The following is a 26,342-nucleotide window of genomic DNA, read 5'->3' as shown; positions in this document are numbered from 1 at the left end:
GTGACCCCTCCCTTCAGTGAACATTGTTAATTTCGTTCAGTACAATTTCAGTTGTCTGTGTCAAGTTCGCATAATGCCAATACCTGACTGAAACAGCAATTCTTTTAAAGTTCTCGAGAACCCAAATTGCGGCCAAATTGCGTAGTCACTACCCCACGCGTTCTTTCACCATGCCGGAATATCTAGTCAGACTCGTGCAAATGCACGAGAGCTTTCGCAAAGCGGAGCTTGAAGCACTAGCTGAACTCGCTGGCGCAGAGATCGAGTTTGTTAGATATGATGAAGATGTATGTTCATAATTGCCTTCTCGCTCGATTCATAGTTTCAAGATCCTCCTGGCTAGGGAACGGGTAGAGAAAGATACTCTGAAGCAGAGACTTTCGAGCTTAGATGGGCAATATGTTCTAACCATACCAGTCACCATTCTGCATTGTACGGCTCCCTTCCGATGCGGCCGCTAAGGCTGTCATATCACGGAGTATTCTCTCACAAGGCATTCACGAGCTCTGGGGACAAGGCTCTGACTACGACTCTTTGCATGCGTCTGTACGCGAAAAATCTTCGCATCTCTGGCAGAAATATCACGACGTATCATTTCGCTTCACCCTGGACTGCTATCGAGGAACAAGAGAACTATCTGAAAATCGCCGCATCATCGAATCATTCTCCTACTTGGATTTCCAAGGACCAATCCGAATGAGAGAAGCCGAGGCCGAATTTCGAGTCTTTGAAGACTACCAATTCAACGCTTCAACACCACATACCCTATTTCTAGGTCGTTTCGTTGCGAGTAGTGGAAGACTGGCAAAAACGACATACGATCTGAAGAAACGACATTACATCAGCACAACATCAATGGATGCCGAACTAGCCCTCGTGACTGCCAACATTGCCCTCGCAGCACCGGGTAAATTGTTTTATGATCCATTCATGGGAACAGGTGGCTTCCCGATTGCCTCAGCACACTTCGGAGCGGTCGTGTGCGGCAGTGACATCGACGGCCGAAGCATTCGCGGCACTGGAGGAAGTTCGAGGAAGGGACAAGTTGGCAAGAGAGACGTAGCGGGGAACTTCAAGCAGTATGGCACTCAAGGCAGATACCTGGGCGGCTTCGTATCCGATCTCACAAATACACCACTACGACTCCATGGAATTGAAGGTGGCTACCTGGACGGTATCATAAGTGACCCACCATACGGCATCCGCGAAGGCTTAAAAGTGCTTGGTTCCCGAGAGAAACTAGGCGATGTTGAACGTGCAACACATCGGGATCGATTCAAGGAACCGACATACATTCCCCCAAAGAGACCGTACTCCTTCATAGCAATGCTCGATGACATACTTGATTTCGCGGTCAAAACACTAGTCGTGGGTGGGAGATTGAGTATATGGATGCCGACAGCAAACGATGAGGATATCGAGCTCATGATACCGACCAATCCGTACCTCGAGATCGTGAGCGTTTGTGTGCAGCCGTTCAACAAGTGGAGCAGGAGACTGTTGACGTATAAGAGGTTAAGAGATGAGGATGTGCCCCCAGAAGCAATTGAGAGGAAACGAAAAGAATACGAGTCTGGGGTACGTGCAGATGATCTGAATGTGTTCAGGAGGAAGTATTTCGAGGGTTTCAAGGAATATGTAGAATTGAAACGGGAAGCTCAAGGAAGCGTTGAACAACAATCTGGAAAACCAGACGTCGGGGACGATACAGTTCAGTAGATAAGATATCCTATTGAAAATGCTATGCATAAATTCTGAGACTGCCCTTGGGTGGTATAACTTCTGTCTCACCATGCAGTATGATTGGGCCCTCGCCGACGTTCAGTTAAGCTGCAACACTATCCTGCCTTGAATCCTCCCTTCTTCCATTTCCCTGAAAATCTATGATCGCTTGTTAGATCTAAGCAATAGTAGTAGGAATGGGCTGTGACCTACGTCTCCCAGGTCATCTAATTTACGTAGCTCGTAATGCGTCTTAACTGCCCCGCTGGCAGCAATCTGAAGGCATTCTTGGACTTCGCGTCGGTTGCCCGCCTTGATAGCTACAGATTGTCAGAAAAACACTGACCTCGCCCAGCAAATTAAAACTCACCGCTTATTGTGATCTCATTGTTTATCATCTCGCCGATAGATGGCGTAAGACTACCTTCCACCTCAGGCACGCCCAAACACACAAGGTGGCCACGGAATCCAAGCCAGGACAGCGCATTTGCGTATGTTCTCGGGCTGGATGAGCACATCAGGCCGATTCGGGCGCCACCTGACGTTATCTGTAGCACGGCGTTACTGAGGTCTTTGTCCTCCTGAAACATTGTGAAGTCCAAAAACTCATCCGCCCCTAGGCTCTGGCAGAATTGCTTCTTACTCCCATGGTCGATGGCAAGGACTCTGGCACCGAGTGCTTTGGCGTATTGGATGGCGAGATGCCCCAAGCCGCCTCCAGCCCCCGAAACCAAAACCCAGTCACCGTTGCGTACGTGACTTCGAACCAGAGCTGTGTACACGGTGACGCCGCCGCACATGAGTGGCGCTGCGGCAGCGAGATCTAGGCCGTCCGGAATTGGCGATAAGTACCGTGCTGTACTGATACAATACTGTTGGAAAGTCCCAGGCGTATAGTATCCGGATATCTTAGCTTCAGCGCAGGATGTTTCGCCTCCCTCGAGACAGTTACCTAGGAATTATTAGACAGGTTTGAACCGATACACTCCTGCGGATCGTTCATTTCCTTACTGCAAGCCAAGCATGCATCCGCTGCGAATTTGATCCCAACTTTGCTCCCTACCTGAGGGGTTTTGACACCCGTACCCTGGGCAATAACTTCACCGATTCCTTCATGGCCCCCAATTTGTCCTTTTTGAGTGGGGACTGGGAGATGTGGAAACCCATTTGTACAAAAAGCATAGTCTGTGTGACAAACACCCGAGTAGAGACTAGACGAAATCAATCATGTACTCCGTAGATACCAAAGGAGATTTGAGGGTTTCATACAGTCGGACAAGAACTTCGCCTGGCCCAGGCTCCGGAATGGGTAATTCTAGGACTTCTATCTTGGGGGTTCCGGGATCTGCGTAGATCGCTGCTCGATTAATGGTGGTTGTTTGGGACATGGTTTGGATTAGCTATAACGCATACAATAAGTCAATGTTGAATTCGTTCTAAGTAATTTGAATGAGTGCACCCCGCCCATTCTGAACGTTCATATATAATTAAATCGGCTATATCTAGTCAATGGGTTCTCATGGTATTAGGACCGAACGTCTAGAGTACGAATCAGTGTAATCTGATTCATTTCCCCTTTTAGGTCTAGATGAGGGCTCGGCAAGCGTATCTTTATGCTAACGTCTCCCTTAGGTAGTTGTGAAGTCCTGAAGTAGACTACATATAACAAGTACTTTGGCGGCTACGTGCGCATGATTTCTCCAAACTCCTCACTCTTCGAATTCGCTAATCAAAGTGCTCCTGCAGTACTCTTCTAGTTGTACCACCCTGCCAGCCTCCCGTGCCTGTCCATGACTAGCGTCGTACAACCAAGTAGCCACCAACAAAGAAAGAGAAGACCTGGTCCAGGCTGTTTAAAATCGACCGATCTAATGAACCCAACTCACGGGAGGAGAGGAGAGGAGAGGAGAGCAAACATCATCACGATCATCCCCTCAAGGTCGAATCGACAAAGAGAGTCATGGGATTTTCCGTGGAGTATCCCGTACAGCCGATTAGACCGAATTGGAACGAGGCTCCCCTGACAGGCGGGCCGGGAAAAGCAAATAACGAGCCTTCCAATGATGCCGACAGGAAACCCAATGGCGCACACTTGGCTCCATTCGTCGTTCTTAGACTCCGAATGAGGTCTAGAATGGAAGAAAGGCTGGCCAGATCGACGTAATAGCTGAAGCTGGGTTCCAATGAGCTAAACCCCGCCTCCCTCCGCGCCCCCGGCCCCCTAGCGCTCTCTTATCATACGCAACCCCAGGGTCCCACTTCTCCCCATAACAGATGATCAATCGTGCAGACGAACAAGGCCCCCTTACATCTATTCTGATGAGATTAAACCTATCCCTATTCGATCACGTTGATGGAGAGCTCATTCAATCCTGCCTACATGACAAACTCGACAACTGCGCAGACAAGCAAGTCTGCGCCGAAGAAAGATGCAACCCGTCCCAGCAATTCGAAGAACGATGCAGTCAGCCGGCAGAAAAAACGAGAGGCAGACCGTCGGCATCAGCGGGCAGCACGCGAGAAAACGAGATCTCGCATTGCCTACCTGGAGGCTATGGTCCAGAGGCTCACCATCAACGATCCGAGCGGCCAAGTTTCTAGTCTGATGCAACGGTTAGCAGAAGTACAGTCTGAAAATGATATGCTTCGAAAACGAATGCAGGACATCTCTTTGCTTGCAGGATTCCTTAACCCGCCGCGAGGTTCACCAGAAAGGACTTCTAGACGCGAACTTGGATCTTCAGATGCAGAGGCACAAGGCTCGTGGTCGATAGACAACGAGCCTAGGTTCAGTAGCGATGATCTCGGCCTAAATGTTATAGAGACAAACATCTTCGATCCTATCGAATCTTCGAGTCGCGATCTTGCTCAACAGTCCACAGTCAAGACTGCACCCGCGAGAGTACCCAAGAACGTTGAGTGTTCACACATGTCGGCTGCCAGTGCCACAGCACTACTCTGTCCATCTGACCAACAACCTATCGAGAACCTCAATATCGTGGGTACCCATATGCCTTCGAGTCCAGATGGTTCAAACCCGATGAGCCCTCCTGAGACGGATACAGAATGTTGCTGCTCGAGTGGCATACAGTATGCGTCTCCAACGACGCCTTCTGCAAGCCTCTGGCGTTCAGCCGATAGTATATTATCATCACAGGCTCTAGTTGGAGACATAATCAAGGTGCCAGATGTTACCCTTGAGGAGGATATTCCAGTACGGGCAGTTCTCCAAGGCTGGGAATCGGCGAGCATGTGCCCTCACTTCACCTCTTCTTGGCAGATATTGGAAGGCATCGATAAGTTGATGTTTTCTTCATGCGATCAGAAGGAGCGAATAGCAATTCTGATGACCATGCATAAGCTGTTGGAGTACCATCGCGATCCTTCGCCATTCAGATTGCAGAGATTACCGCCATGGTTCAGGAAAAGGTTCGTCACTTCCAACTACTTTATCGTATTTGGCCCTCACATAGATGGCAGACCCGCACAGAGCCTAGCACATACTTATGCCACCGACTTCTTGGCCTGGTAAGTCATGAATTCAGTACAATTCCAAATGGTATCTGATAGATCAGTAGGCCCGGTTTGCGGGAGAAGTTCATATTCTCCGAGCACCGATATTGCTCCAACATCTTCTGGTATCTTCTCCGAACATGTCTCAAGATCCAATGGGCGGGCACTATCGAGGAGTGCTATGAGTTCAACCACGAAACCGGATTGTTCCGGATAGCACCAGATTTTGCTGAATGTGTGGGAGATATAAGGAATTGGGCAATGACTCCGGAAATGTTCGTGCGGTTTCCAGAACTTCGCAGCGATATTCCTGCAGTTATGTACATGCAGGCACCAGTCTCGAACAAGATGCAATGGCAATTCGCAACGAATGGAATCGGACCCCTTGTGAAAACGTCAGAACCCAATAGCAAACAAGGCTACAATACTTCACTGGTTGAGGTTCCATACAAATGGCCAAGTAATGGGCTCAACTATTCTTGATCGACATCAATATAAATTGGTTGAGAGAGAACATTCGCCACATCGTTTCCATCAATGTGTTCCTCATCCCTCATTAGATCGGACTGTGTCGTATAGGCGATATGCAGCTCTCACATGAAAGGAATTGAGAAGTGTAAAATGAAAGGACACAACAGAATTACCGGCAGGGAAGCATATTACATCAAAACGATAGGGAACGATAAGAGCTGCAATAGTATAAGGGCGAATCACACTATGCCTGACATATGCAGGCATGTCGTACCAGGCGACTCGGTAATTTATTGCCATGCAAGTTAGCATACGGGCCTATAATGAGTACTAAGGCAATGTACAATGTCGTAACATGCTGGCCTGATTGTACACACTGTTCAACCATTGTGGCACATGAAGTCCTTCTCCACTTTTGAACCCTCTCGAGAAGCCAATCAGGCATGTGCCCACCTTGCTGTCAATCAATGCTTGATCTTCAGCAAACATGCGGATCCCAGATGATTTTGGGCATAGACGCAGCTGCTAGCTCAATGTCACCATTTACAACCGTCAAGCCTCGGGTGTACTATCGACGACTACCAAACGTGGACTAGTTCAGCGTCCCTTAGCATGTGGCTAGTCCGGGGTGCCAATCCTGAGTCAGTATCAACTAGCATAGCTACTCTTGGTCTTGAGGAGGGGAACTTCAAATTGCAGTTTCATGTCGAATGTCCGATATAGCCTACAAGAAAGAATACTTCAAATAACACCGAGTGGATAATACGCCCGCAGTCTATGCCAGTTTCTAAGATCTACATCCCGCCCAAGTCATCAAAAGTCGAGTCATCTTCAACGATGCGATGTTCGGTTTCTATTTCCAGTTTCTTGTTCCGATGCTGGCCAGAAATACATACACATTGATTGGCCTACCTGGCCAGGGTTCAAGATTCCCCAGACGGGATCTATCCCGCGTTTGGCAGACTGGCGAGGAGGCTGCCACAGCACCGGGTTAGGCCATTGCATCTACTTGGTGCAGATTGTAACGCACTTTGAGTCGTAATGCCTGACTCCAATTCGCGTGTGACCTGACCTTCCTAATCTGACGTTGTATGGGAGGTTACAACTGAGTGTAACGAAGTATATGTACCCCAGGTCGAGGTCATATGATGATAAGAGCAAACTTGACATCTGGTGGCAACTCAAACCATATCTTCCTCTTTTGCATCAGCCTCAAAAGTGATCAGTGCTTAAGCACACGCTACAATATGCAGTCGTTGGTCGACACTGGGTTAGCAACGAGTGCCCCGCTCGTTGCTGGTGCAGCAGCCTACATTCTCTATGTAAGTCATCAGCCTAGCAACGATATGCTTCGAAAGGAATCGAATCCAATGCCATATGCTAACCAATTTTCAGTTCCATCGTGGTGAACATCATTTCAACCCCTATGGTATCATTCAAGTCCATTTCGTATTGGCCGCGAGCGTCGCTGCTGTCCTTATTCATTACTTCGATACCCCCACTGCAGCCGCCTTGAAAACCACTGCATCTTGCGCCGGGCTGTACTTGACATCGCTCACAACATGCACGTTTGCATACCGTCTCTTCCTCAACCCTCTCAACAAATTCCCTGGTCCCATCTCGGCGCGTCTTAGCAAATTCTCCCACGTCTACCAAAATCGGAAACTGAAATCGCACCACGAACTGCAGAAGCTGCACCAGAAACATGGAAAGTTCGTTCGAATTGGTCCTAATGACATCAGTGTCACCGATCCCGACGCAGCCAAAGTCATTTCAGGCACCAACTCCAAGTGCTACAAGGCGACCTGGTATGACAATGACGCACCTCTGACCAGCATGCATACGAGCAGGAGCAAGGCCCAACACGATGCCAGAAGGAAGGTCTGGGCAAGCGCCTTCAGCCCGGCAACGTTGAAGGGATACGAGACGAGGATACAGAAGTATAACGACGAGTTGCTCGCAGGTCTGAGCAACTCTCGGTATGCAATCGAGGGTGATTCGGAGCAGGCTATCAATGCCAGTGAGACGTTCCATTGGTACAGCTTTGATGTTATGGGTGATTTGGCATTTGGAAAGAGCTTCGGAATGTTGGAGTGAGTAGCAAATCTCCTCACATTGGCCAACGGAGAATGTTGCGATTGACGTGTGATAGATCGGCCAAGACGCATTGGGCTATCGAGCTCCTAGGTGACGGCATGAAGCCTGCGGGCTTGGGTTTGCCAGCTTGGTTCTTCCGATTCATTGTAAGTGCTATTATACTTTCCAGTTCACTTATACCAAGAGCGGACATACAAGATAGCAATGAGTGATGCTAACGTGTCCATGTCATCTAGATCAAGATCCCCGGTGCTGCTAAAGATTATTGGCGGTTTATCTCCTTTTGCAATACCCAAATTGCAAAGCGTATGGACGAACAGTCTAGTCTAAATGCGAAGTCTCGAAATCTTGAGAAAGGGGAATCAAACAACAGGGATATTACACACAAGCTTATCGAGCACTTCGAAGGGATGACACCTGACGCACAGAAGAAAGCTCTACCCATGCTTCAGGGCGACAGCCGATTGATCATTGTTGCTGGCAGTGACACTACTGCAGCAACTTTGACATACCTATCCTACTATCTCGCGCGAGACCCTGAATTGGTCAGGAGACTGAGAGACGAGATCAAGAGATGTCTGGGAAATGAAAACGCAGAGGTCGAACACCAAAAGATCGTGGATTCTGAGCTTCTGAATGGCTGCATCTACGAAGCATTGAGGCTTAATCCGCCTGTTCCGTCAGGTATCTTTCGAAAGACGCCAAAAGAAGGAGTATTCGTCGGAGAAACGTTCATCCCAGGCGACACGACGATCCAAATGCCGTGGTTTGTCATGGGTCATGGTGAGTATATCCACGCCCTAAAGTGGTGTCTCTGTTTCCAAATCAAAACAAATCAAGCTAACAAGTACAGATGAGGACTGCTACGTCGATGCAGAAACATTCATGCCCGAGCGATGGTTCGCGAAAAACGTAGACAGGATGGTGAAGCACAGGGATGCCTGGCAACCATTCAACAGCGGTCCCTACGGCTGCATAGGGAAGAATCTTGCTTTGATGCAGATCCGCGTCTTGGTAGTGCAAATACTTCAACGATTCGACATCAAGCTGGCACGTGGCGAGAATGGCCATAATTTGATTGAGAACAGCACTGATCATTTCACCGTTGCATTGGCTCCATTGCGACTGGTCTTCACAGAGAGAGCTTGAATGAAGTGCAATCATGAAGGATAATATCTCATGGAAGCATCATGTATCCACGAACAAAGAGAAGCCTACTTAGTATTGAAGCTATGAAATGAATATTTAGCATGTTAAAGGTCTCACCACGTGGCAGGACTTACTTGGGACTGTGAATGCGTCTCTACTAGGTAGGTAAGATCTATATTATGAATATCTTGTGTTCTATCACGGATCATGCCCCAAAACTCTTCAAAGCACTTTCCAATCCAGTCTTCGGTTTCGGATCGGGCACTTCACCTGCTCTTCCCCCGAACACCAATTGGGATTTGAGGTTCCAACTCTCGGGTACATCATACAACTCTTTGACGTACGGGGTAATGCCCTGTTGGTAGTGTTGCAAACTGCAACCTAGATTCTCTGCTGTCAATGCCGTCCAGACGATGAACTGATGCATGCCGGACGAATGTTCCTCCCATTCAGGAAATTGTTTTGACAGTGCTGCGAACCGTGGTGTAAGGCTGCCATAGGCTGAAGTATCATCAAAGAATAAGACCTATATTCATTTAGCAAAGAAAGACATATACAGCTTTGATTTCACAGTCAACTCACTGAACCGGCTCCTGCTGCATATCCTTCGATCTTAGGCCCTAGTATTGGTATTGCTTGAGGACTGTCCTTTTGTGTGATTTCGTATGCATGTCGCCAAAGTTTATCGTGCTCGTCTCCAAACAGAACTATGCATCGGCAGCTACGAACGTTGAACGGTGAAGGGGCGTGTTCCAATGCCTCATGGACTATCTCGAGGATGCGAGATGTGGGTATTGGCAATTCCTTGGTGATGGTGTAGATTGACCGGCGGCCTTGAACGGCGGTTAGGAATGGTGTTGTAGATGCCATATTTATTGTTTATATACTCAAGTGAGTAGAAAACGCGACTGCAACAAAGAATGAACTATCTATATCTATGGATAGATGGAAATCGTTGTAGAGTCTGAGAGAACCAGATTCAGATGATGGCGATGAAGCAGAGTATAACAACCTCAACCTTTATATACTTGGCGATCTGTACAACAAGGAAGTCAGAATGTCTCAGATGCAGCATTATCGTGGTTCACTTGAGGCTTAGCGCATCCTTCAATTGAGGCTGAGGTGCGGACTTGCATTGTCGGCCCTCATCATCTGCTATCCCCCGATCCTTATCAACGCAGGTCGGAGGTTATCTCCCTCCGAACCTCCCCAAGCACTACACGTCAAACATCCTGTCCCATGTATATACAAGTCATCGGAATTTAACAATATTCCGTTGATCGAAAATTGTTATTACTATATTAGAGCTATGCCGGTGCATGCAATGTTGTTGTGTATCTTGCAATGAGGTTAACCAACGGCCAACCCAAAGCTTTGTTTATTTCAGTCATTGATGATGCAGACCGATCCTCATTCTACAATCTGACAGAGATTCAGCATGAGTGATCGAAAGATTCACTTGGATTATAGAATCGAGCAATCAATGTTGGACAGTGGTGCGCAATCTCTGGGTACGTGAAATCGAATATACTATGATTCTTCTATACTTGTGTGGATATCTATGATAGCTCAAAACCAGTGTAGCCATTTGCAGCGGACTCGTTAATCGTCTTGTAGTATGTTGGAACTCCACCAAGGTAGATCATAGGCTCCCTCGTCTTTCCGGGGATGTTCGTACCCATGTACCACTATTTTCATCAGTGCTTTGCTTTGGATTAGAAAGAGGGATCGAAACTTACCGAGTCTACAGTGGGCAACAAGCTTGCATTGGCAAGCTTCCAAATCAATTCCTTGTATTCGGCTTCGCTCTCCTTTGTTGGTACAATCTTCTTGAGGTTCTTCTCCTTCATATAGTTCATCGCATTGACAATCCAATCGCCCTGCAATTGAGCACATGTCGGGCCATTGCACAGAGCTGTTGGGCCTTGGGGTCCGTAGGTGAAAAACATGTTGGGGAACCCAGAGGATCCAAGACCAAGGTATGTCTTTGCTCCAGACTCGCTCCAGTGCTCCTTGAGCGATACACCTGAAGGTCCCTTGATATCGATCTGGCAGAGACCACCAGTGACAGCATCGTAACCAGTGGCACAGACGATGAAGTCAAACTCGTGCTCCTTCTCAGAAGTCTTGATACCCTTCTCGGTAATCTCGACAATCGGGGTTCCCTTGGAGCTGGTGTCAACAAGGGAGACGTTTGGCTGGTTGTAGATTTCAAAGTATCCCTGCTCTAAAGAGATGCGCTTGCATCCGAAGGCATACGGCTGCTCCGTCGGTGCAAGGATCTCGGCGACCTTAGGATCGTTGATCTTTGCCCGAGTCTTATCTCTCCAGAACTTATAAGCCTCATTGTTCGCTTCCTTTGTGAAGAGCATGTCATAGTAGGTTGCCAGCCAGAAGCTGAAGTCTCCTTCGGCCCAAAGCTTCTCGTAGGTCTTTGCGCGCTCTTCGGGCTCATCGTCAAAAGTTGAGCGGGGAAGGAAGTTGAATGCGAAACCAGAGAAACTGTCTGTTCGGCCTTCAAACAAGGCTGGGTATTCGGGTTTGGGGAAGTACTGCTCCGGGGGCACATACTCGACTTGTCGCATGGGGAGCGACATGTTGCAGGTACGTTGGAAGACGGTAAGATGATCGGCAACTTTGCTTAGCTCTTGAGCGATCTGAATACCAGTAGATCCCTATCATAGTCGTCAATAAGGAAAAATGCGTATACAGGCTTCAATGAAGCTTACCGTGCCGATGACGGCAACCCTTTTGCCCTTAAGATCAGGTTCTTCATGAGGCCAGTAGGAGGGATGGAGGAAAGTTCCTATGTGGCATTAACTCTGCAGCAACACATCACATCAAGTAAGACTATGTTTACCTTTGAACTTGTCGATACCCTCCCAATCAGGAATGTATCTCTTTGCAGCGAAACCGGTGTTAAGCAGGAAGTACTTAACCTTGTAAGTCTCCCCAGCCTTGGTCTTGATTGTCCACCTCGACTCAACATCGTCCCAAGTGGCTGATGATACAAAAGTTTCGAACTGGGTATCTTTCCTGAGATCCCACTTGTCCGCCACATATGAGAAATAAGATCGGAGCTCAGCACTGCCGGGAAATCTCTCCTTCCAGGTCCAATCTTTCCACAAAGCTGGGTCGGAGAATTCATAAAAGGGGATGGCGCTGTCAACACGAGCACCAGGGTAACGGTTCCAATACCAGACACCGCCATAGTTGTCACCACACTCGACCAACTTTACCTTGTAGCCTTCATCACGGAGCCTCTTCAACTGCCAGACGCCTCCGAACCCTGCACCAACAATAAGGGCATCAAGCTCCTGAACATGGGTGCCATTGGTCTTAGGGGAGTCACTTCCATTCAGGGATAGATGCTTTAGGTCATCAATGGAAACGACCATACTGTCGGGTCTGTATGGCGTAACGGCCGATTTATGAAGTAATTGAAGCGGTTGGAGGAAAGTTTATTAATCAGGGAAGAGACAAACGTGCAGGATCTTTATGAGAGGAAATGCAAGTGACACAAGGAGAATAGCAGATATAAACGAAGTCACACATGGTTCAAAAGCAACAAGCTCCCACCTTTAGTGAGGCGAGTTGGGGGGCTCTCTACCGTTTCGAGCTTCCGACAAGTTCTCAGTCGAGACTTGTTCTTCTAGAGAAAGATTGCCGGAAAAGCTGGGATCAGGGTCAAAAAAGACCACATAGCTGCAGGGTGCTGCATCCGAAATGCTTGAGGGCTTCAAAAATTGTGCATGGATCTGGAAGGATCTCCTAGTTCCTGTCTCTTCTGTACAAGCACGAGTTACCCTTGTTGAACGAATGCATGCCCTCTTGGCTTAGCTCGCACTACTTCATTGGTATAGCAAGCCTTCGAGAAGGAAGAAACATTGGATAATCAAAAAGTAAAATCCAAATGCATCGTTCAACGGTCAGTATTTGTATTTCGTGCCTTCTTAAGTCTTCCCATCAACAGACGCGACTGAAGTGATGCCCATATTGAAATCATTGGATAGGCACGATGGCTCCGAATGTCAACTGCAAGCGCCGCACACGAGTCAAGGCGGGAGGAAGCGAGTGTTGAAAGAGTCCGGATTTGATGCACTGCGACGGTAGTGCCTTAAGCTATGAGGATCTGTCTCCACAATGTACAGCATGTTGACTCGTTATCGTATGAAAAGACAGCGGGACGGTGCGTGGCTCGGTGAAAATTGCCGTCCCTTCGTATTCAGGGTGCCGCTCTCTTGTTGGGGCAGCGATCTGCAATGGTAATTTCTCATTGTCCGCAGTTTACGAGATTGACGCTTCGTCGAATAGCATAGAGGATGTCATTCTACTTGAAGTATTTTGAAGCGTAACTTTGATCCACCCTCTTCATGCATCAAGGAAGCCCTTTCCTTTTAAGATTGAAAGTCCGTGAACGACTTTTCAACAACGGAAATTCCAAAAACCTCCCCAGTCCAATGTCTCCACACTCCACCATCTCGATGTTGATCCAATCGGACCGACTCCTCAAGGGCCCTTAAGAGAGCCTGGGGCGCTTCGCACTCCCATACGTACTCCTCCTAGGTCCTGGCCGAGCGAATAGGAAGGAAAGGCTCAGCATGCCGAACGGCAACTGCCTCCCGCTTGACCAAGATCCGACAGAGTGGTCGGCTAGGAGGATATACCAATTTTGAACAAGTGCAGTAAACATGGAAATCTGCCTTCTCCAGCTGTACAAGTGCGGGTCTGACTGACCTCGAGACGAATCGGTGTACTGTGTATGTACTTGTATTACAATCTGAATGTTGAGCGGAGGGCTATTACAATATGAGCACAATGAGACTTACAATAACTGGACATTGATCAATAATAGTCTTCTCCTTTTACTTCGAACGGTTTGCGTACAATGGAATTACGTACAAGCAACCATATCTCCTCCCAAGCAAAGCCAGGTCAAGGATTCAGGTCAGGGTCGACCTTGGCTATTATGGCTAGTGACAACTTTTCGAGTGGTGTGTCTTCAGACTTCACCGCAAGATGTTGCACTTACCGCACACAGCCCGTCTCACTCGACGTCCAATGCGGCCAAGGATCGAAGAATACGGCCGGTACCTCTGCCGACCTCCCCTTCACCAGTCAAATATCTTAGAATTTACAACTTATGTGGGACCTGCTGTTTCATAACAGTTCGTGTCGAAAACGGTCGTTTACTCGTCCGCATTGCACAGTAGTCTTTCGTCCTTTCTTGCAGGGTTGCGACGCAGTTTTGTTCAGTGGGACTCCTCCCCATGCTGCTTACTGTGTATGGAGCTCCTCTTCTGATCAGAATCTGCCCCCCACAGGGTAGAACTTCGGTGTTTAAGTGGTTCTCTTGGTTGCCCCCTTAAACAATGACCCCGTGCTGGCAATCAGTGTCATGGGAATGGTCCATTTGGTACAATGCCTTTGCGCACCAGAGGCAAGAGCCCAGCATTTTCCGAGTCCCAGAAAAGGTCGGGAAACGCGCAATGGCTCGTGTCCAGCATGACCTGCTGAAGATCGTTGCAGATACAAGTACAGTGTTCTTTGAAAATATGCTCTCGGCAGGAGAATTTAGTGACCTGTGTCATTCAACGGCCACTTGTACCCGCTACCCGCACCGCCGAACCAGAAAAAGCATGCCAGATCCCCGTCAAATGTCTTCAATCATCTACTTCGGGACCATCACTTCTTCTCTCGGCCATGACAAGCTGGTAAAGACATTGCACTGACACTGCCAGAACCCTGCGCTTGGTTGGGTTCCAACTCCTTGCCACTGTCCGCAGACACTTCCCCAAGTTTTGCGCTACATATATCATCGAGACGCCATCCTCGCGCAGTTATCAGGATTAGATAGTACGGCAGTCTAACCTCACGATCTCTGGATTTCAGCTCCCCCATCACGGCCTTTCAATTGAAAATTATCTCTTTGGTTAAGTTTGCAGTGGATTCAAGTGGTTCATCGTTTCGCGCCTCATTATGGGCGCTTCACCCCTCGAGCAGGCCCTCATTGAGACATGGACTCTATATGGGTTCGGCACTCTCGCAGTGTTCCTTCGAGTGTTCTCGCGCACGAGATTAGTGGGATTTGCAGGATATCACGCAGACGACTATCTAATCTGGTTCGCATGGGTAAGTGAACAGTCGTTGTACTCGCCATAGCGGCTCTAATTGCGCATAGGCATGCTATACAGGAATGACCGTCGCTGCTCACATTGTTGGTGGGACTGGTGATACGTCCCATTTGACAATGGAGCAACGGTTATCGTTCACCCCTGAACAAGCAGAGGCGCGCCAAAAGGGAACCAAATGGTTCATGGTCGGATGGTTTACCTACATCGGCCTAATCTGGACATTAAAGCTCAACATGCTGTTCTTGTATCGACGAGTTGTCAGCGTGGTATGGGTTAAGAAATATATCTTGCCGACAATGATATTTGTCGGTATAAGCGGTGTTGCAATCTGGATCGTCTTCGCTACCGCCTGCCGCCCATTCCACAAGCTTTGGCAAATTCTACCCGACCCTGGCAGTAAGTTGAAATCTTCTCCAGACGTCTTGATGAAGCTAACATGATAAGAATACTGCATGCCCCAAAGCCCAGCATTCTTGATCACTGTCTTGGTCCTCAACCTTATGACGGATGTATGCATCATCCTGATTCCCATCCCTATCATTCTGCCGCTCAAGATTTCGAGAGCACGCAAGTTCGGACTTCTGCTCATGTTCTGTGCGGGTGTTTTCGTCATGTTCGCTGCAGTTCTTCGAGTCTACTTCGTGCTAGTGGTATGTCAATTCAATTCCCGTCTTCTACCTTCCCGCCTGCTAAGTATTTCATCCAGCTACAAAAGGGAGAGACTGCAGCTATTTGGTCTTGCCGAGAGGACATTGTTGCGATCATAGTTGGTCAAGCAACAATGATTCGGCCTCTTGTCACCAAGCGCTTTTGGACGCATGGAGCTACTACAGGCAACGGCAACAGCTACGACTCGTCAGACAAGTACGCATCGCACGAGCTATCCGACCGAATGCCATCGCAAACGGCGTCCTCTCGAATGGGCTTCCGCAAAGTCAAGGATCCATACAACATGAGTGTTCTAGAGACCAAGGCAAACGAGAGCGAAGAGAACATCATCGATGAACAGAACAAAAACGCCGGTGTCTCAGTCGTTGCTGCAGTCACCAAAGCTCCAAGTCAATCAAGCGGGCAGAGCAGTCGTTCTGGGGGCAGGATGAATCGCATACCAGAACAAGGCATCCACGTCAAGAAAGAGGTCGACATCTCCACTGCGTATGGAAAGCAGGATCATCCCGACAAATGGGCACCAGTGTGATCGTAATGAACTGATCTTCTGGTGTCCCCTTGCACGCTACCAGATCAAAACTGCAAGCAATCCGCCGACGCATGGTGTTGACCTCATCCACCTGCTCTACAAGGCCATTCAGATGCCGCAGGTAGGCTAAGAATGTGTTGGCCGAGTACCTCCGCGGGTGAAGGGTGCTGGATGATAGATACATCCTAGGAATGCAGAGTTATAGATTCTGTGAATCTACCATCGGCTATACAGCGTTTCACGTATTAGAGTTTAATAGCCGGAGCAAAATAGACATACCCGAGTGTTCACTGCCGTAGCAGTGTTATTCGACGCCTGTATTATATAGACAAAATTTACTTCATACTGCCATTGGCAGGGTTTACACTTTTGATCGGAGTGCTACATCTACTTCAGTCTGGTGAATGACCTGCATGATCCCTCTCGGTGCCTCCACTAGTCATCTCTGAAAACTTTTGTGTACCCCCCTTATTGAACCTAGAGTATGCCGTTTCTACAGCTCATGTATACCACAGCCTTGGGTTATGTGAAGCTAGCATTTGATGCAATCCAACTACGTATAGCGTGAGGCAACTACGAATACCTGCGTTTGTGAAGTTCCATCACCAACTGATTCTTGTGGTCTGTAAAGCTCAAATTAGTTTTTGTGATTTCACGACCCTTTGCATCCGCACAACATTTAGTACTAGACCATCTAACACATCTGAAGGTTCATAATGGGATCTACTATGCAAGTGGTCATGATTATCGGCATGAAGGACCAGGCAACCACATTCCGAGTTCAGTTTGTGCTCAACCAACCTTTCTATCGTTTGTGAATCGATCGAAATCACCATAATTGCCCAGTAGCATTCCACCACATGTTGGCTTGCTGTTCGCAATGCTTCTGATCCATTCCTCAGCAAATTTGATCAAGTAATACGATATAAGGGGCTCAACCCCCCAACTCACAGAGAAATGCCGAATTTTGTCTTCTGAAGAAACAACTAAAGACGTCAGATTTTCTATATCTTGTCTTCTTCGGATAGCCCTTCATCATTATCAGTGTATATCTGAATAACGTCCCACGAACTCAAGCGAACGTCCTCAAGGCTAAGATCCTTGTCCGATGCGAGGTGATATCATCGCCTTTTCGAGACAGCAATGAAGCCATCACGCATGTTTCTCGGGCTACATGCAGACATTGCTGACGAAGTAACCGGCCTAATTCCCTCGGTCTGGTTCAACCCACAGGACTCTGACGCCGGCTGTCGAAGAAAATATTCGACGCACGTAATGGGTAAATTCTTCTGCCATAGCAGATCTTGCCAAACCAAATGTTGGGGTAGCAAGAAAGTGGCCATATTGATACGAGGATATGACGATCATGGATACAATGCGGTGGTCTATGGTCAGAGGTGCAAGGAGTGTGATCGGCTAGGCAGAATGGTCTTGGATGAGGACTCGTACGTCGATAGAGTCACGTACAGAATCATGAGATGGGCAGGTGTCGGGGAAATCAGAGACTACGTTGGTGGAAGGGAGGGCCCACCACACGAGACGGAATACTGCGAAGGCTGCAAGTTAGGTGTATGTCGGGAGGGAGATTGATGATATGGGTATACAGAACGAACATGAAGACATCGACAACCGAGTGCCCTTCACAACTCTTGCAACATGTCTTTTGATGCAATGGAGAACTGAAAGATCGCTACGATATCTAGAGTCGTCTAATCAAGACTATTTCAATCTCATGTGAACTCCTTTGCTTCCGCACCAAAGTATCGTTTTAGCTACCTTGAACAGATGATGACAGGTTCTGAACAAAATTTGAATTTTAGACCTATTTTGTGATCAAGTAGCACAAACAAAAGATGCCAGCATAGGGTTTATGGCGTGATATAATCCCTCTATAATGCTTCGTTGACTATAGATCAGAGGTGTGGTACGACCCTGCAACCGAGGAGAAAGGCGAATTCCAAACTACCTCCGACCAACCTTTTCTAGGGGACTAAGTTATCTGAAAAAACTACTCTAATGGTATTCTGTCTTCTGTAAAGTTGTAATTACGTCATTTTTATGGCAAAACCGACGCTCATTTAACTTTACAACTGAGCGCACATTGGATGGGAATAAGGGCGGCACTTGCGGGTCAGCGGAATAAGAAACTCCGCATAATTCCGCCCGCTTGATATGATAGACATCAACAGCAATTGTGACTCCACTACTGACAATACAAGAGGACTACATCGCGTTGAAATCTGGGATGACTCGCCTCTGATCCTATACAAAACTATCTCAACGAAATTCATCAGAATTATCAAGAATTTTATATTGCAGTAATAGTATTACAAGCCATCTACAATGAGCGCGCTTCGGTCGGCTGTAGCGTCTACTGGACGAAGAGCTCGGTATGCCGACATCTTCCCATGGGTGACCTCACCCTTCATTGTTGGGGCGCCGATGCGCGTAATGGCCGGTCCAAATCTCGCGCTCGCAGTGTCCAGAGCGGGCGGGTTGGGTTTCATGGGTCCTGGTGCAAAAGCACAAGATACAGCAGTCGATCTCGCGAAAGTCAAAGAGATATTGGAAAGTCAGTGTACCAATGATGAGAAGTTGTTTGCTGCATTTCAATCCACGAAGCGCCTCCCCGTAGGCGTAGGCTTCCAGCTCTGGAATGGCGACCTTCCATCTGCTACATCCGCTGTGCAGGAATATCAACCTTGTGCTGCATGGCTCTTTGCTCCACGCAACGGCCAGGAAGAACTGGATGAATGGGCAGTCAAGCTCCGAGAGGCATCTCCAGGTATTCAGATCTGGATCCAGGTTGGAACCATCAGAGAAGGTGCAGAAGCAGCAAGTAGCGCACATCGGCCAGATGTACTAGTAATACAGGGGGCAGAAGCAGGTGGACATGGTAGAGCAAAAGACGGCTTGGGTCTCATTGCTCTTCTCCCTGAGGCTGCTGACAGATTACGTGAATCTGGAATACCTGTTATTGCCGCTGGAGGTATCGCAGACGGCAGAGGCGTAGCTGCAGCCTTGTCATTGGGAGCAAGTGGAATTGCACTAGGTACACGATTTCTAGCCTCCAATGAGGCTCGTATCAGCAAGGGCTATCAGAATGAAGTTGTGCGTGCTACTGAAGCTGCTCATTCAACCGCTCGAACACACTTGTACAATCACTTACGTGGTACTTTCGGCTGGCCAGAACATTGGAGTCCGCGAGGCATTACAAACATGAGCTGGCAAGATCATATCGCCGGGGTCCCATTCGATGAACTCAAGCAACGTCACGATGTGGCACAAGAATCGGGCGACAAGGGTTGGGGTCCGGAAGGAAGGCTAGCAACATATGCAGGTGCAGGTATCGGCTTGATACATAGTGTGGAGCCTGCAGGCGTTCTCGTTCAGCGCTTGCAAAACGAAGCAAAGGAGATCTTGTCAGGGCTGGCTCATTGATCGTAATCGTTACTAGTAGCAATAATCAATTTACTGATTTCTGATTTCGGGGCTGCTATCACCGCTGGTCAATGTCGGACTTAAAAGGCCGTGAGTCAGATATCTTGACAACACAAAAAATAATGATTAAAAAAGTAGGATATTGGTCAGTAAAATCAGACTATTCATTACATTGGAGGTATTCTGGCTTGAGGAACATTTTCTATTCGTTGAAATGAAAATTCATGAACAGAACCTGAGATAATGTGTACTAAATATACTCCATCAAATTGACTAACTCCTCAAATTTCATATATCCATACCTTACGCAAACACATCAGTAGCGAACCTCTCATTTCTCAATCCATCAAACCACTCCTTCACATGTTCCTCCGTGACCTCCTCCCCCCTAACCTCCTCACGTTTCTCTTTCGCAATCTTAATGCAAATTTTCGAGACACCCTCGCCAACATTCCTATTTCCACAGATGAAGACCTTTCCTCCAGCATTGAAAAGCTCCACGACGTCCGCGCGGTCGTGGTACATTCGATCTTGCACGTACTTGCACCCCTCAGAGAGATCCGAAGCGCGAGAGTAAGCGTAGCGTACGGACACTGCGCCGAGAGCCTCCCAGCGTGCAAGCAGGTCGGAGTAGAGTGCGTCGGTGTCTGGAGAATGACAACCGTAGAATAGGAGGGCAGGGGCGAGGGGTCGTCCAGCGGCCATCTGGGCGGCACGTTCTTGGATGAAGCCGCGGAAGGGAGCGAGACCTGTGCCAGCGGCAACCATGATGATGGGGACGTTCTTGGAGTCTTTGGGTAGGTGGAAGGATTGGTGGGAAGGGCGGACTGAGACGTGTAGCTTGTCGCCTACTGCGAGACTGGATAGGTAGGAGGAGGCGACCCCGACGAAACGACCTTGTCCGCTTAGAGCTGGCTGATCGACAACAGAGTAGGTCAAAGTGACGTTTGAGGGATTCCATAGGGGTGAGGATGAAATTGAATATTGCCGGACACGCATGGGTGGTTGCATTTGAAGGAACGCCCCAATTGGAAGAGTGATGGTTCGGAATCGTTCAAGAAGATCTAGTACTGAGACACGTTTTTCAGTAATCTCGGTAGTGAAGTCAGTATCCGAGAGTCGAGTGAGCTCTTTCTTCTCCTTGTCGTCCGACGTGGCATCGATAAGAGCGAGGATATTGCGTTTGCTAGCTGGTTGGGCGAGCTCAATATAGGCGCCGAATACATCAGTGGCAGCAGTGGGGTGCCCCACAGGAAGAGTAGTAGGGCCACCAGAAGACAGTGTCAACATACTGTCCCAAGGAAGACCGAAATATCGCATAGCTCGAGCAACACTTTCTTTAGGATTCAGGGGAAGGATGGCGAGATAATCGCCCGCAGAGTACGTGATCTCCGAGGGAAGACTGATCTCAATGTGACGCTTCTCGGGAATTCCTGGTGCAGACAGCACACTTACTTCCTCAACGCGGGCTTCTCTGACGTCCTGTCTCAGATTAGAGGATCTCGGGGTTGACACTTCGACATCCAACTTGGACTCATAAGTCTCTCCAGAGGCCTCGGAAGCTCCATATCGTTCACGCATGGCCGGCCAGAACACTTGGTCTTCCCAGGCTTCGAAGTCGGTGAAGATGTCACCTGCTGCTGCATCCGCGGCTCCGATGGGAGCTATGCGCGATGCGCCTCTCTTCTCAAGAGCACTGTCGAGGTATTTTGGAATCCTCTGATAAGTCTTCGACCAATCTCGATGCCCGCAACCGAAAACTGAATAGCATACGCCCTGGAGTTCAGATCCTTTCAGATTCCCAACCCAATTGACGAAATGGGCTGCATTCTCTGCTGGTTGTCCCTCATATGAGGCGGTGACAATGACGATCGGTTTATTGTTTGGTAGATTATCCTTCCTGGAGTCTAAGGTATCTACGACCTCAGCACTGAACCCGTGTTTTGCAGCATCGCCTGCCAGACGGTTTGCGAGTGCCTCACAAGTTCCGGTGTTCGAACCATACAGAATGATCAAAGGCTTGCCCTTCGCTCCTGTCGAAGTCGAAACGACCTTGCCTGTTTTCGTCGGTGCTTTGTCCAGCGACGTCGTGGCGAGCACACGTTCGAGTGTAGTGGCAGACATATGATTTCGAAGATGGGCTCTCATAAGGAACCCCTTGGGTTTGATGGTCAGTGTCTGTTTGATCTGCAGAATGTATGAGGGATCGTCCATGGTGAAGTTGAAGTTCTGGAGCAGAATTGCTGTAACCAACAACGCCTCAAGCCAGGCGAATGGTCGTCCAATGCATGCCCTCATTCCATTCCCGAAAGGCTTCCAACAATTCGGGAATTCTTTGTTACGGCGCTCAAATTCCTCATCCAACATGCGCTCAGGTCGGAACTCTTCGGCGTCTTCTCCGTACACTGCGGGATCGCGATGGATTTTGTGGAACAATGCTTGGATGGGGGTACCCTTGGGAACAGCATACTTCCCACACAGGATCTCGTCGTTCTTTGGCTTGAGACCTATGGCTGGTGCGGTTGGCGATAGTCGGAGTGTTTCTCTCAACACCGCATTCAAATATGGAAGCTTGCTGGTATGCTCAACGGTAATGGGATCTTTCCCAATGACTTCATCAACCTCTTTCTGTGCTTTCTCATAGGCCTCAGGGTTCTTTAGCAAATAGTAAAAAGCAAACGATAGCATTCCAGACGTTGTTTCGTGTCCAGCAATCAGAAAGGTAATCATGTTGTCCATGACACTCTCTTCGCTCATCTTTTCGCCCGTCTTTGGATCAACGCCATTCAGCATCGCATTAAGCAAATCCTTCTTGTCTGTGGGGTTTGCCTTTCTAGACTGAATGACGTCCATGCTTGTTTTCCGAAGGAGCTCGATGTCCGCCCAATACTTACGTGATTCTTCGCGGTAGAATAGCGACTGCGCGAACGCCCCTCGCCGAGCTCGATCTCCCGACGTTTTGAGGAAATCGCTCATTGCCTCCACGAACGGATGTATCGATTCCGAATAGTAAGAATTGAACCGGTAGTCCATCGCACACAGAGCAATGGTATCCAGCGTCAGCCTTGTGAAGTCGTCCGTAACCTGAATAACGTGATTGGGCCCATGTCTCGCCCATTTCATCACCAGCTGTGAGGCGATGTCATGCATCTCGTCGAACATGCTTCGGATGGAAAGAGGGCCGAACGCGGGCATAAGAACTCTATGTGCGATCCCCCAGTTCTTTTCCTCGGGGCCAAATGATGTGAATAGCCCGTCGTGCGTGCCATTTCTGACTTCTTGCAAGGCGACGGATACTCCTTTTTCGAATCTTTCTTCATCACAGACTTCGTTCATGAGGCTCTGTGATGCGATGATGATTCGCGATTTGCTTCCGATAGATAATGTCCATATGGGGCCTGTATTTCATTAGACATGGCACGGGAACAGATTAACATAGTGCCTGAGCTGATGGAAAGGTATATACGAACCATATATGTCTGTGAGGTTCATCATTGACTTGATCGGGTTTTGTGGATCAATATCTGAGATATTTCCAACGAAGGGGAGACCTGGTGGTCCCGGGATAGGCTCGAGTTCTTGCTTTGAATTCGCCATGATTGCGCAAGAGTTGAATTTACGGTTGTTTTTGGTGAAGTTAGGTAGATAGCAGGCTGTGAGGCGTGGGGCAACGACAAGATAGGGCCCTGTAAGCAACAGATTGAGGCGTAGTCAGCTGTACGACAGTAAATATACAACAACCGGCCTCCCTCAGAGCTGTATAAAGTCTATCAGCTCAAGAAGGCGACAATCAGTATTTATCGACCGACTGCTTGACTCCGATCCTCCGAAGAAGCCAAAGTAATTTGGTCAACAGTCGGAGCTTTTAATGATTTGATCGGCCAATGGTAAGCCTGAATGGGCAATGGACGCGAATTGAAGTTCTTCGGCCGAAGTTGCGAGGCGAAGTCGATGGTCGATCATATATCCTGAATGCTGTACCTACGTTGTCTTTCGCACGTAAGACTTCAGGATACAACATCCTTTTCAAACATAGCGAATGGATGCAATGCTATGAACAAAGGGTTGAGGAGCTATCCGGCCTCGCCTAATGCCTTCACGCCGTGCGGGGTGAATGTTTGGGACAATTTAGATTAGTCGTTGCTTTCATCACGTTCCTCATTGGTAGGCTAACATGTGAATGGATGCAACCTCGCCCTATAGCGCATTCTTCTGAACATTAACGTTTTACTGTGGCACAGTCTCATGCAATTTGAAGTAGTGCCCTGGTGCTGCAATACGACGCATGCAAGTATATTGGTTTTGTCGCCGTATCAATGCTTCTTATAATGGTCATAATGGTCAAGCACCAGCGATTACTGTAGACATACTCGTGGGTGAAGATGAGCTAACGTAGTCTGTGGACTAGACATTTAGAGAAAACGTGCGATACCTCTCAGCTCTTCCTTCTTTTTTTGGTAGAAATCAAGCCACTGTTGGCATTCTAGTTGATGGTCCCGGAAGGCTGTTGGCTTTGACGGTCCAGGCTTTTTTCCTTTACATGTCATAGGCTTAATTTTCACTTTTATCAAGCGGGGTAGTAGCTAGGAAACATTGATATTCATTGTATGTATATGTCACGCCATCACCGCAAGGCTGAATGGACTCATAGACATCAGAGGTGGTTGATCGCATAACATGCAAGGCAGGTTCTACCTGGCCTGCCGAATCCCCGACACCTATGCAGAATATACTGAAGCTCTCCTAGAGCCGACTCTCGGTCGATTACCATTAACAAAGTTCCTGACTTGCCTGCCGTCGCATGCAGCTTCCGAAATAAGAAAACAAACGCGTGGTATCAATGGAAAAATTCATACAATTACATGCCTGCGTCATGACATCTCCTACATTCTTAGGAAAATGCCAGCCAGCAAGCCCAAGCCCGCCGCAAGGCGCGAAAGTCCCCATTGACTTGCACCGGCTTGCATGTTTTCGAATGGACTGCCGTTAGAGTTTGATCCGCCTGAGCCTTTGTTTGTAGGCTTTGCTTCGGCGGTCGATTCGACTTGCGGCTGTTGGTCTTGAGTCGAAGTTGGCGAGGAGACATCGGGAGTCGGGCTGGGTGAGGCTGGAGTGGATGATGCTGGATCTACATTGATCGTCTTCGAGGCATTAATCGTGGATGTGACGGGCTTTCCAGAGCTCAAGCCGCTTGGGCCAATGAGTATAGGAACCACAACCTGTAGAGTATTCCCGTCCTGGTCGGTCGAGGTTGTCGTAAGAGTCGTAGTAATAACCTTGGTGAGGGTGTTCTCCTTCTCTTTTGAAGTCGGTTTAGGGTTGTGGTGCGTCGTACGTGTGGTAGAAGGTGAGGGCTCGGACGTCGCAGTCGCAGCAGCATACGCACTACTCAATATAGACTGCGGAACGGGTTTGCCAGCGATACCACAGTAGGGTGCGAGCGGAAGGAGAAGAGCGATGCCAATCGCGAACTCGTCGGCATCGCATTTGCTTGCCATACAAGAAACGGCGGGAGGTAGGTAGCTGCCATCTTGACTTGCATCACAGATACCTGTATGCGGACGTAGGGTCAGCAACGCCCTGATATGACAGCAATCACGCCCGGTATACTATACTTACAGCTACTTGAATTGCAGCCATCTTCGGTGTTTTGGAGGCACTTCTCCCAGCAGTCGTCCAGTCCGCTCACCCAATCGACGCGGACCCCATGGGCTGAAACACTTAGTGCAAACAAACAAAGTGCTACCAGCGCTGACATGATCGACGAAGGAAACATGGCGAAGAGGAAATGGAGATTGCAGCAGTGTGCCTTTCTTCTACTCGTAGCATGGACGAAGAAGAGAAGACGTGGAGGCAATCGTGTGTCCCTCGCGAACGCAGGTCGCTCGTGGTGTGAGCTGAGGGACCTGACAATCGTTGATAGGAGCCTAACGTTCCACGGCAGCCAAAGTCAACAGCAAGTGAATGCCCTGCGCCCGCATAACACGATCGCCAGCAGGGTGCCCTACAGACTAAGAGCCAATCAGATTTTGCGTTAGGTTTGCATTACCACAATCCACTGGTCCTTGTCGTCATTACGGCCACCTTCGTGTTTCAGGTTGAGCTGTGCTGGCTATGCGGCAACGCGGGCGCGCCGGAATCACCTAAAAGAAAAGATCGCCGATTGCTATTTTCGACTTAATTCGAATTAATACGAATGTATTATGACCAAAACTGATTCCGACTGGAACAGATCGCTCTTGAAATGGCAGTATTTCAGTGTTATCGAGTGACTACTAAGCAATGGCGATCGGCAATACATGGTCTTGGGTGCATGCTTGTGAGTTGGTGCTTGCTCTTTACCCGGCTCCCCTGCTCCGCGCAAGGCGGCATTGATCATGTGATGCGACCACTGCGTGTAACTTCTCTGGGAGAATCATGGTTGCTCAATAAATTTCTTTGCATTCTACGTGAATAACCATATCTGATAAGGAGGGATCAGTACGCTGATATGTAGTTTTGACAATATGTGAGCAACAAGCCAGAATGATAAATTGATAAACGGAATCTGTTCCGAAAATGATCACATATATGTACGCCGTACACGTCTCTTAGACATAGAATCCCTGTCTATGGAA

General features: G+C 48.4%; 11 protein-coding genes across 11 annotated transcripts; 6 read left to right on the top strand and 5 right to left on the bottom strand.

Moving 5' to 3' along the window:
• Window positions 1-30: 30 nt before the first annotated feature.
• On the top strand, window positions 31-1,719 carry BU24DRAFT_385923 (RNA methylase family protein; the record flags this gene model as incomplete). The annotated part of the gene is made up of 2 exons (XM_033524894.1): window positions 31-287; window positions 418-1,719. The coding sequence occupies exons 1-2, from the start codon at window positions 171-173 to the stop codon at window positions 1,717-1,719; spliced, it is 1,419 nt and encodes a 472-aa protein (XP_033387440.1). The 5' UTR covers window positions 31-170.
• A 175-nt stretch (window positions 1,720-1,894) lies between these two features.
• Window positions 1,895-3,110, bottom strand: BU24DRAFT_476134 (GroES-like protein; the record flags this gene model as incomplete). Its single annotated transcript, XM_033532919.1, has 5 exons — window positions 1,895-1,900; window positions 1,936-2,042; window positions 2,093-2,674; window positions 2,734-2,933; window positions 2,992-3,110. 5 exons carry the CDS (start codon window positions 3,108-3,110, stop codon window positions 1,895-1,897), a joined length of 1,014 nt encoding a protein of 337 aa, XP_033387439.1.
• An 801-nt stretch (window positions 3,111-3,911) lies between these two features.
• Window positions 3,912-5,750, top strand: BU24DRAFT_112480 (uncharacterized protein). Its single transcript, XM_033520811.1, has 3 exons — window positions 3,912-5,151; window positions 5,203-5,250; window positions 5,301-5,750. The coding sequence occupies exons 1-3, from the start codon at window positions 4,076-4,078 to the stop codon at window positions 5,716-5,718; spliced, it is 1,542 nt and encodes a 513-aa protein (XP_033387438.1). The 5' UTR covers window positions 3,912-4,075; the 3' UTR covers window positions 5,719-5,750.
• A 1,203-nt stretch (window positions 5,751-6,953) lies between these two features.
• Window positions 6,954-8,989, top strand: BU24DRAFT_489130 (cytochrome P450; the record flags this gene model as incomplete). Its single annotated transcript, XM_033533607.1, has 5 exons — window positions 6,954-7,028; window positions 7,102-7,799; window positions 7,859-7,949; window positions 8,040-8,586; window positions 8,657-8,989. The coding sequence occupies 5 exons, from the start codon at window positions 6,954-6,956 to the stop codon at window positions 8,950-8,952; spliced, it is 1,707 nt and encodes a 568-aa protein (XP_033387437.1). The 3' UTR covers window positions 8,953-8,989.
• A 117-nt stretch (window positions 8,990-9,106) lies between these two features.
• Window positions 9,107-9,997, bottom strand: BU24DRAFT_418698 (Nitroreductase). Its single transcript, XM_033527035.1, has 2 exons — window positions 9,535-9,997; window positions 9,107-9,478 (listed from the first exon to the last, which is right to left on the bottom strand). The coding sequence occupies exons 1-2, from the start codon at window positions 9,820-9,822 to the stop codon at window positions 9,158-9,160; spliced, it is 609 nt and encodes a 202-aa protein (XP_033387436.1). The 5' UTR covers window positions 9,823-9,997; the 3' UTR covers window positions 9,107-9,157.
• Window positions 9,998-10,474: 477 nt separating this feature from the next.
• BU24DRAFT_364499 (cyclopentanone 1,2-monooxygenase) lies at window positions 10,475-12,463 on the bottom strand. Its single transcript, XM_033524248.1, has 4 exons — window positions 11,813-12,463; window positions 11,682-11,758; window positions 10,692-11,627; window positions 10,475-10,640 (listed from the first exon to the last, which is right to left on the bottom strand). The coding sequence occupies exons 1-4, from the start codon at window positions 12,348-12,350 to the stop codon at window positions 10,512-10,514; spliced, it is 1,680 nt and encodes a 559-aa protein (XP_033387435.1). The 5' UTR covers window positions 12,351-12,463; the 3' UTR covers window positions 10,475-10,511.
• Window positions 12,464-14,931: 2,468 nt separating this feature from the next.
• On the top strand, window positions 14,932-16,284 carry BU24DRAFT_341117 (uncharacterized protein; the record flags this gene model as incomplete). Its single annotated transcript, XM_033523259.1, has 4 exons — window positions 14,932-15,084; window positions 15,134-15,482; window positions 15,531-15,736; window positions 15,793-16,284. The coding sequence occupies 4 exons, from the start codon at window positions 14,932-14,934 to the stop codon at window positions 16,282-16,284; spliced, it is 1,200 nt and encodes a 399-aa protein (XP_033387434.1).
• Window positions 16,285-17,249: 965 nt separating this feature from the next.
• Window positions 17,250-18,031, top strand: BU24DRAFT_418695 (uncharacterized protein; the record flags this gene model as incomplete). The annotated part of the gene is made up of 2 exons (XM_033527034.1): window positions 17,250-17,831; window positions 17,898-18,031. A coding segment is annotated over exon 1 (402 nt), but the record flags the coding sequence as incomplete, so codon positions are not given.
• Window positions 18,032-18,295: 264 nt separating this feature from the next.
• On the top strand, window positions 18,296-19,965 carry BU24DRAFT_418694 (2-nitropropane dioxygenase precursor). Its single transcript, XM_033527033.1, has one exon. It carries the CDS (start codon window positions 18,628-18,630, stop codon window positions 19,723-19,725), a length of 1,098 nt encoding a protein of 365 aa, XP_033387432.1. The 5' UTR covers window positions 18,296-18,627; the 3' UTR covers window positions 19,726-19,965.
• A 63-nt stretch (window positions 19,966-20,028) lies between these two features.
• BU24DRAFT_489125 (cytochrome P450) lies at window positions 20,029-23,322 on the bottom strand (the record flags this gene model as incomplete). Its single annotated transcript, XM_033533606.1, has 2 exons — window positions 20,029-23,123; window positions 23,196-23,322. The coding sequence occupies 2 exons, from the start codon at window positions 23,320-23,322 to the stop codon at window positions 20,029-20,031; spliced, it is 3,222 nt and encodes a 1,073-aa protein (XP_033387431.1).
• A 1,286-nt stretch (window positions 23,323-24,608) lies between these two features.
• Window positions 24,609-25,501, bottom strand: BU24DRAFT_405804 (uncharacterized protein; the record flags this gene model as incomplete). The annotated part of the gene is made up of 2 exons (XM_033525727.1): window positions 24,609-25,276; window positions 25,345-25,501. The coding sequence occupies 2 exons, from the start codon at window positions 25,499-25,501 to the stop codon at window positions 24,609-24,611; spliced, it is 825 nt and encodes a 274-aa protein (XP_033387430.1).
• Between the last annotated feature and the right edge of the window lie 841 nt (window positions 25,502-26,342).

Source organism: Aaosphaeria arxii (genome assembly GCF_010015735.1).
Source record: "Aaosphaeria arxii CBS 175.79 unplaced genomic scaffold BU24scaffold_2, whole genome shotgun sequence".
In the NCBI taxonomy this organism is placed as follows: domain Eukaryota; kingdom Fungi; phylum Ascomycota; class Dothideomycetes; order Pleosporales; genus Aaosphaeria; species Aaosphaeria arxii.
Note: the sequence above shows the minus strand (reverse complement) of the source record. Positions and strands in the feature narration are given on the sequence as shown.

What these genes read in the sequence shown, in the direction of transcription:
- BU24DRAFT_418698 (XM_033527035.1), bottom strand. Translation starts at nt 9,822, where the DNA reads ATGGCATCTACAACACCATTCCTAACCGCCGTTCAAGGCCGCCGGTCA. An exon ending in ATGCAGCAGGAGCCGGTTCA is followed by an intron (nt 9,479 to 9,534) that starts GTGAGTTGACTG and finishes AAATGAATATAG; the next exon opens with GTCTTATTCTTTGATGATAC.
- BU24DRAFT_112480 (XM_033520811.1), top strand. Translation starts at nt 4,076, where the DNA reads ATGGAGAGCTCATTCAATCCTGCCTACATGACAAACTCGACAACTGCG. An exon ending in CCGCCATGGTTCAGGAAAAG is followed by an intron (nt 5,152 to 5,202) that starts GTTCGTCACTTC and finishes CATAGATGGCAG; the next exon opens with ACCCGCACAGAGCCTAGCAC. An exon ending in GCCACCGACTTCTTGGCCTG is followed by an intron (nt 5,251 to 5,300) that starts GTAAGTCATGAA and finishes ATAGATCAGTAG; the next exon opens with GCCCGGTTTGCGGGAGAAGT.
- BU24DRAFT_418694 (XM_033527033.1), top strand. Translation starts at nt 18,628, where the DNA reads ATGAGCGCGCTTCGGTCGGCTGTAGCGTCTACTGGACGAAGAGCTCGG.
- BU24DRAFT_364499 (XM_033524248.1), bottom strand. Translation starts at nt 12,350, where the DNA reads ATGGTCGTTTCCATTGATGACCTAAAGCATCTATCCCTGAATGGAAGT. An exon ending in GGGTATCGACAAGTTCAAAG is followed by an intron (nt 11,759 to 11,812) that starts GTAAACATAGTC and finishes AATGCCACATAG; the next exon opens with GAACTTTCCTCCATCCCTCC. An exon ending in GGGTTGCCGTCATCGGCACG is followed by an intron (nt 11,628 to 11,681) that starts GTAAGCTTCATT and finishes CGACTATGATAG; the next exon opens with GGATCTACTGGTATTCAGAT.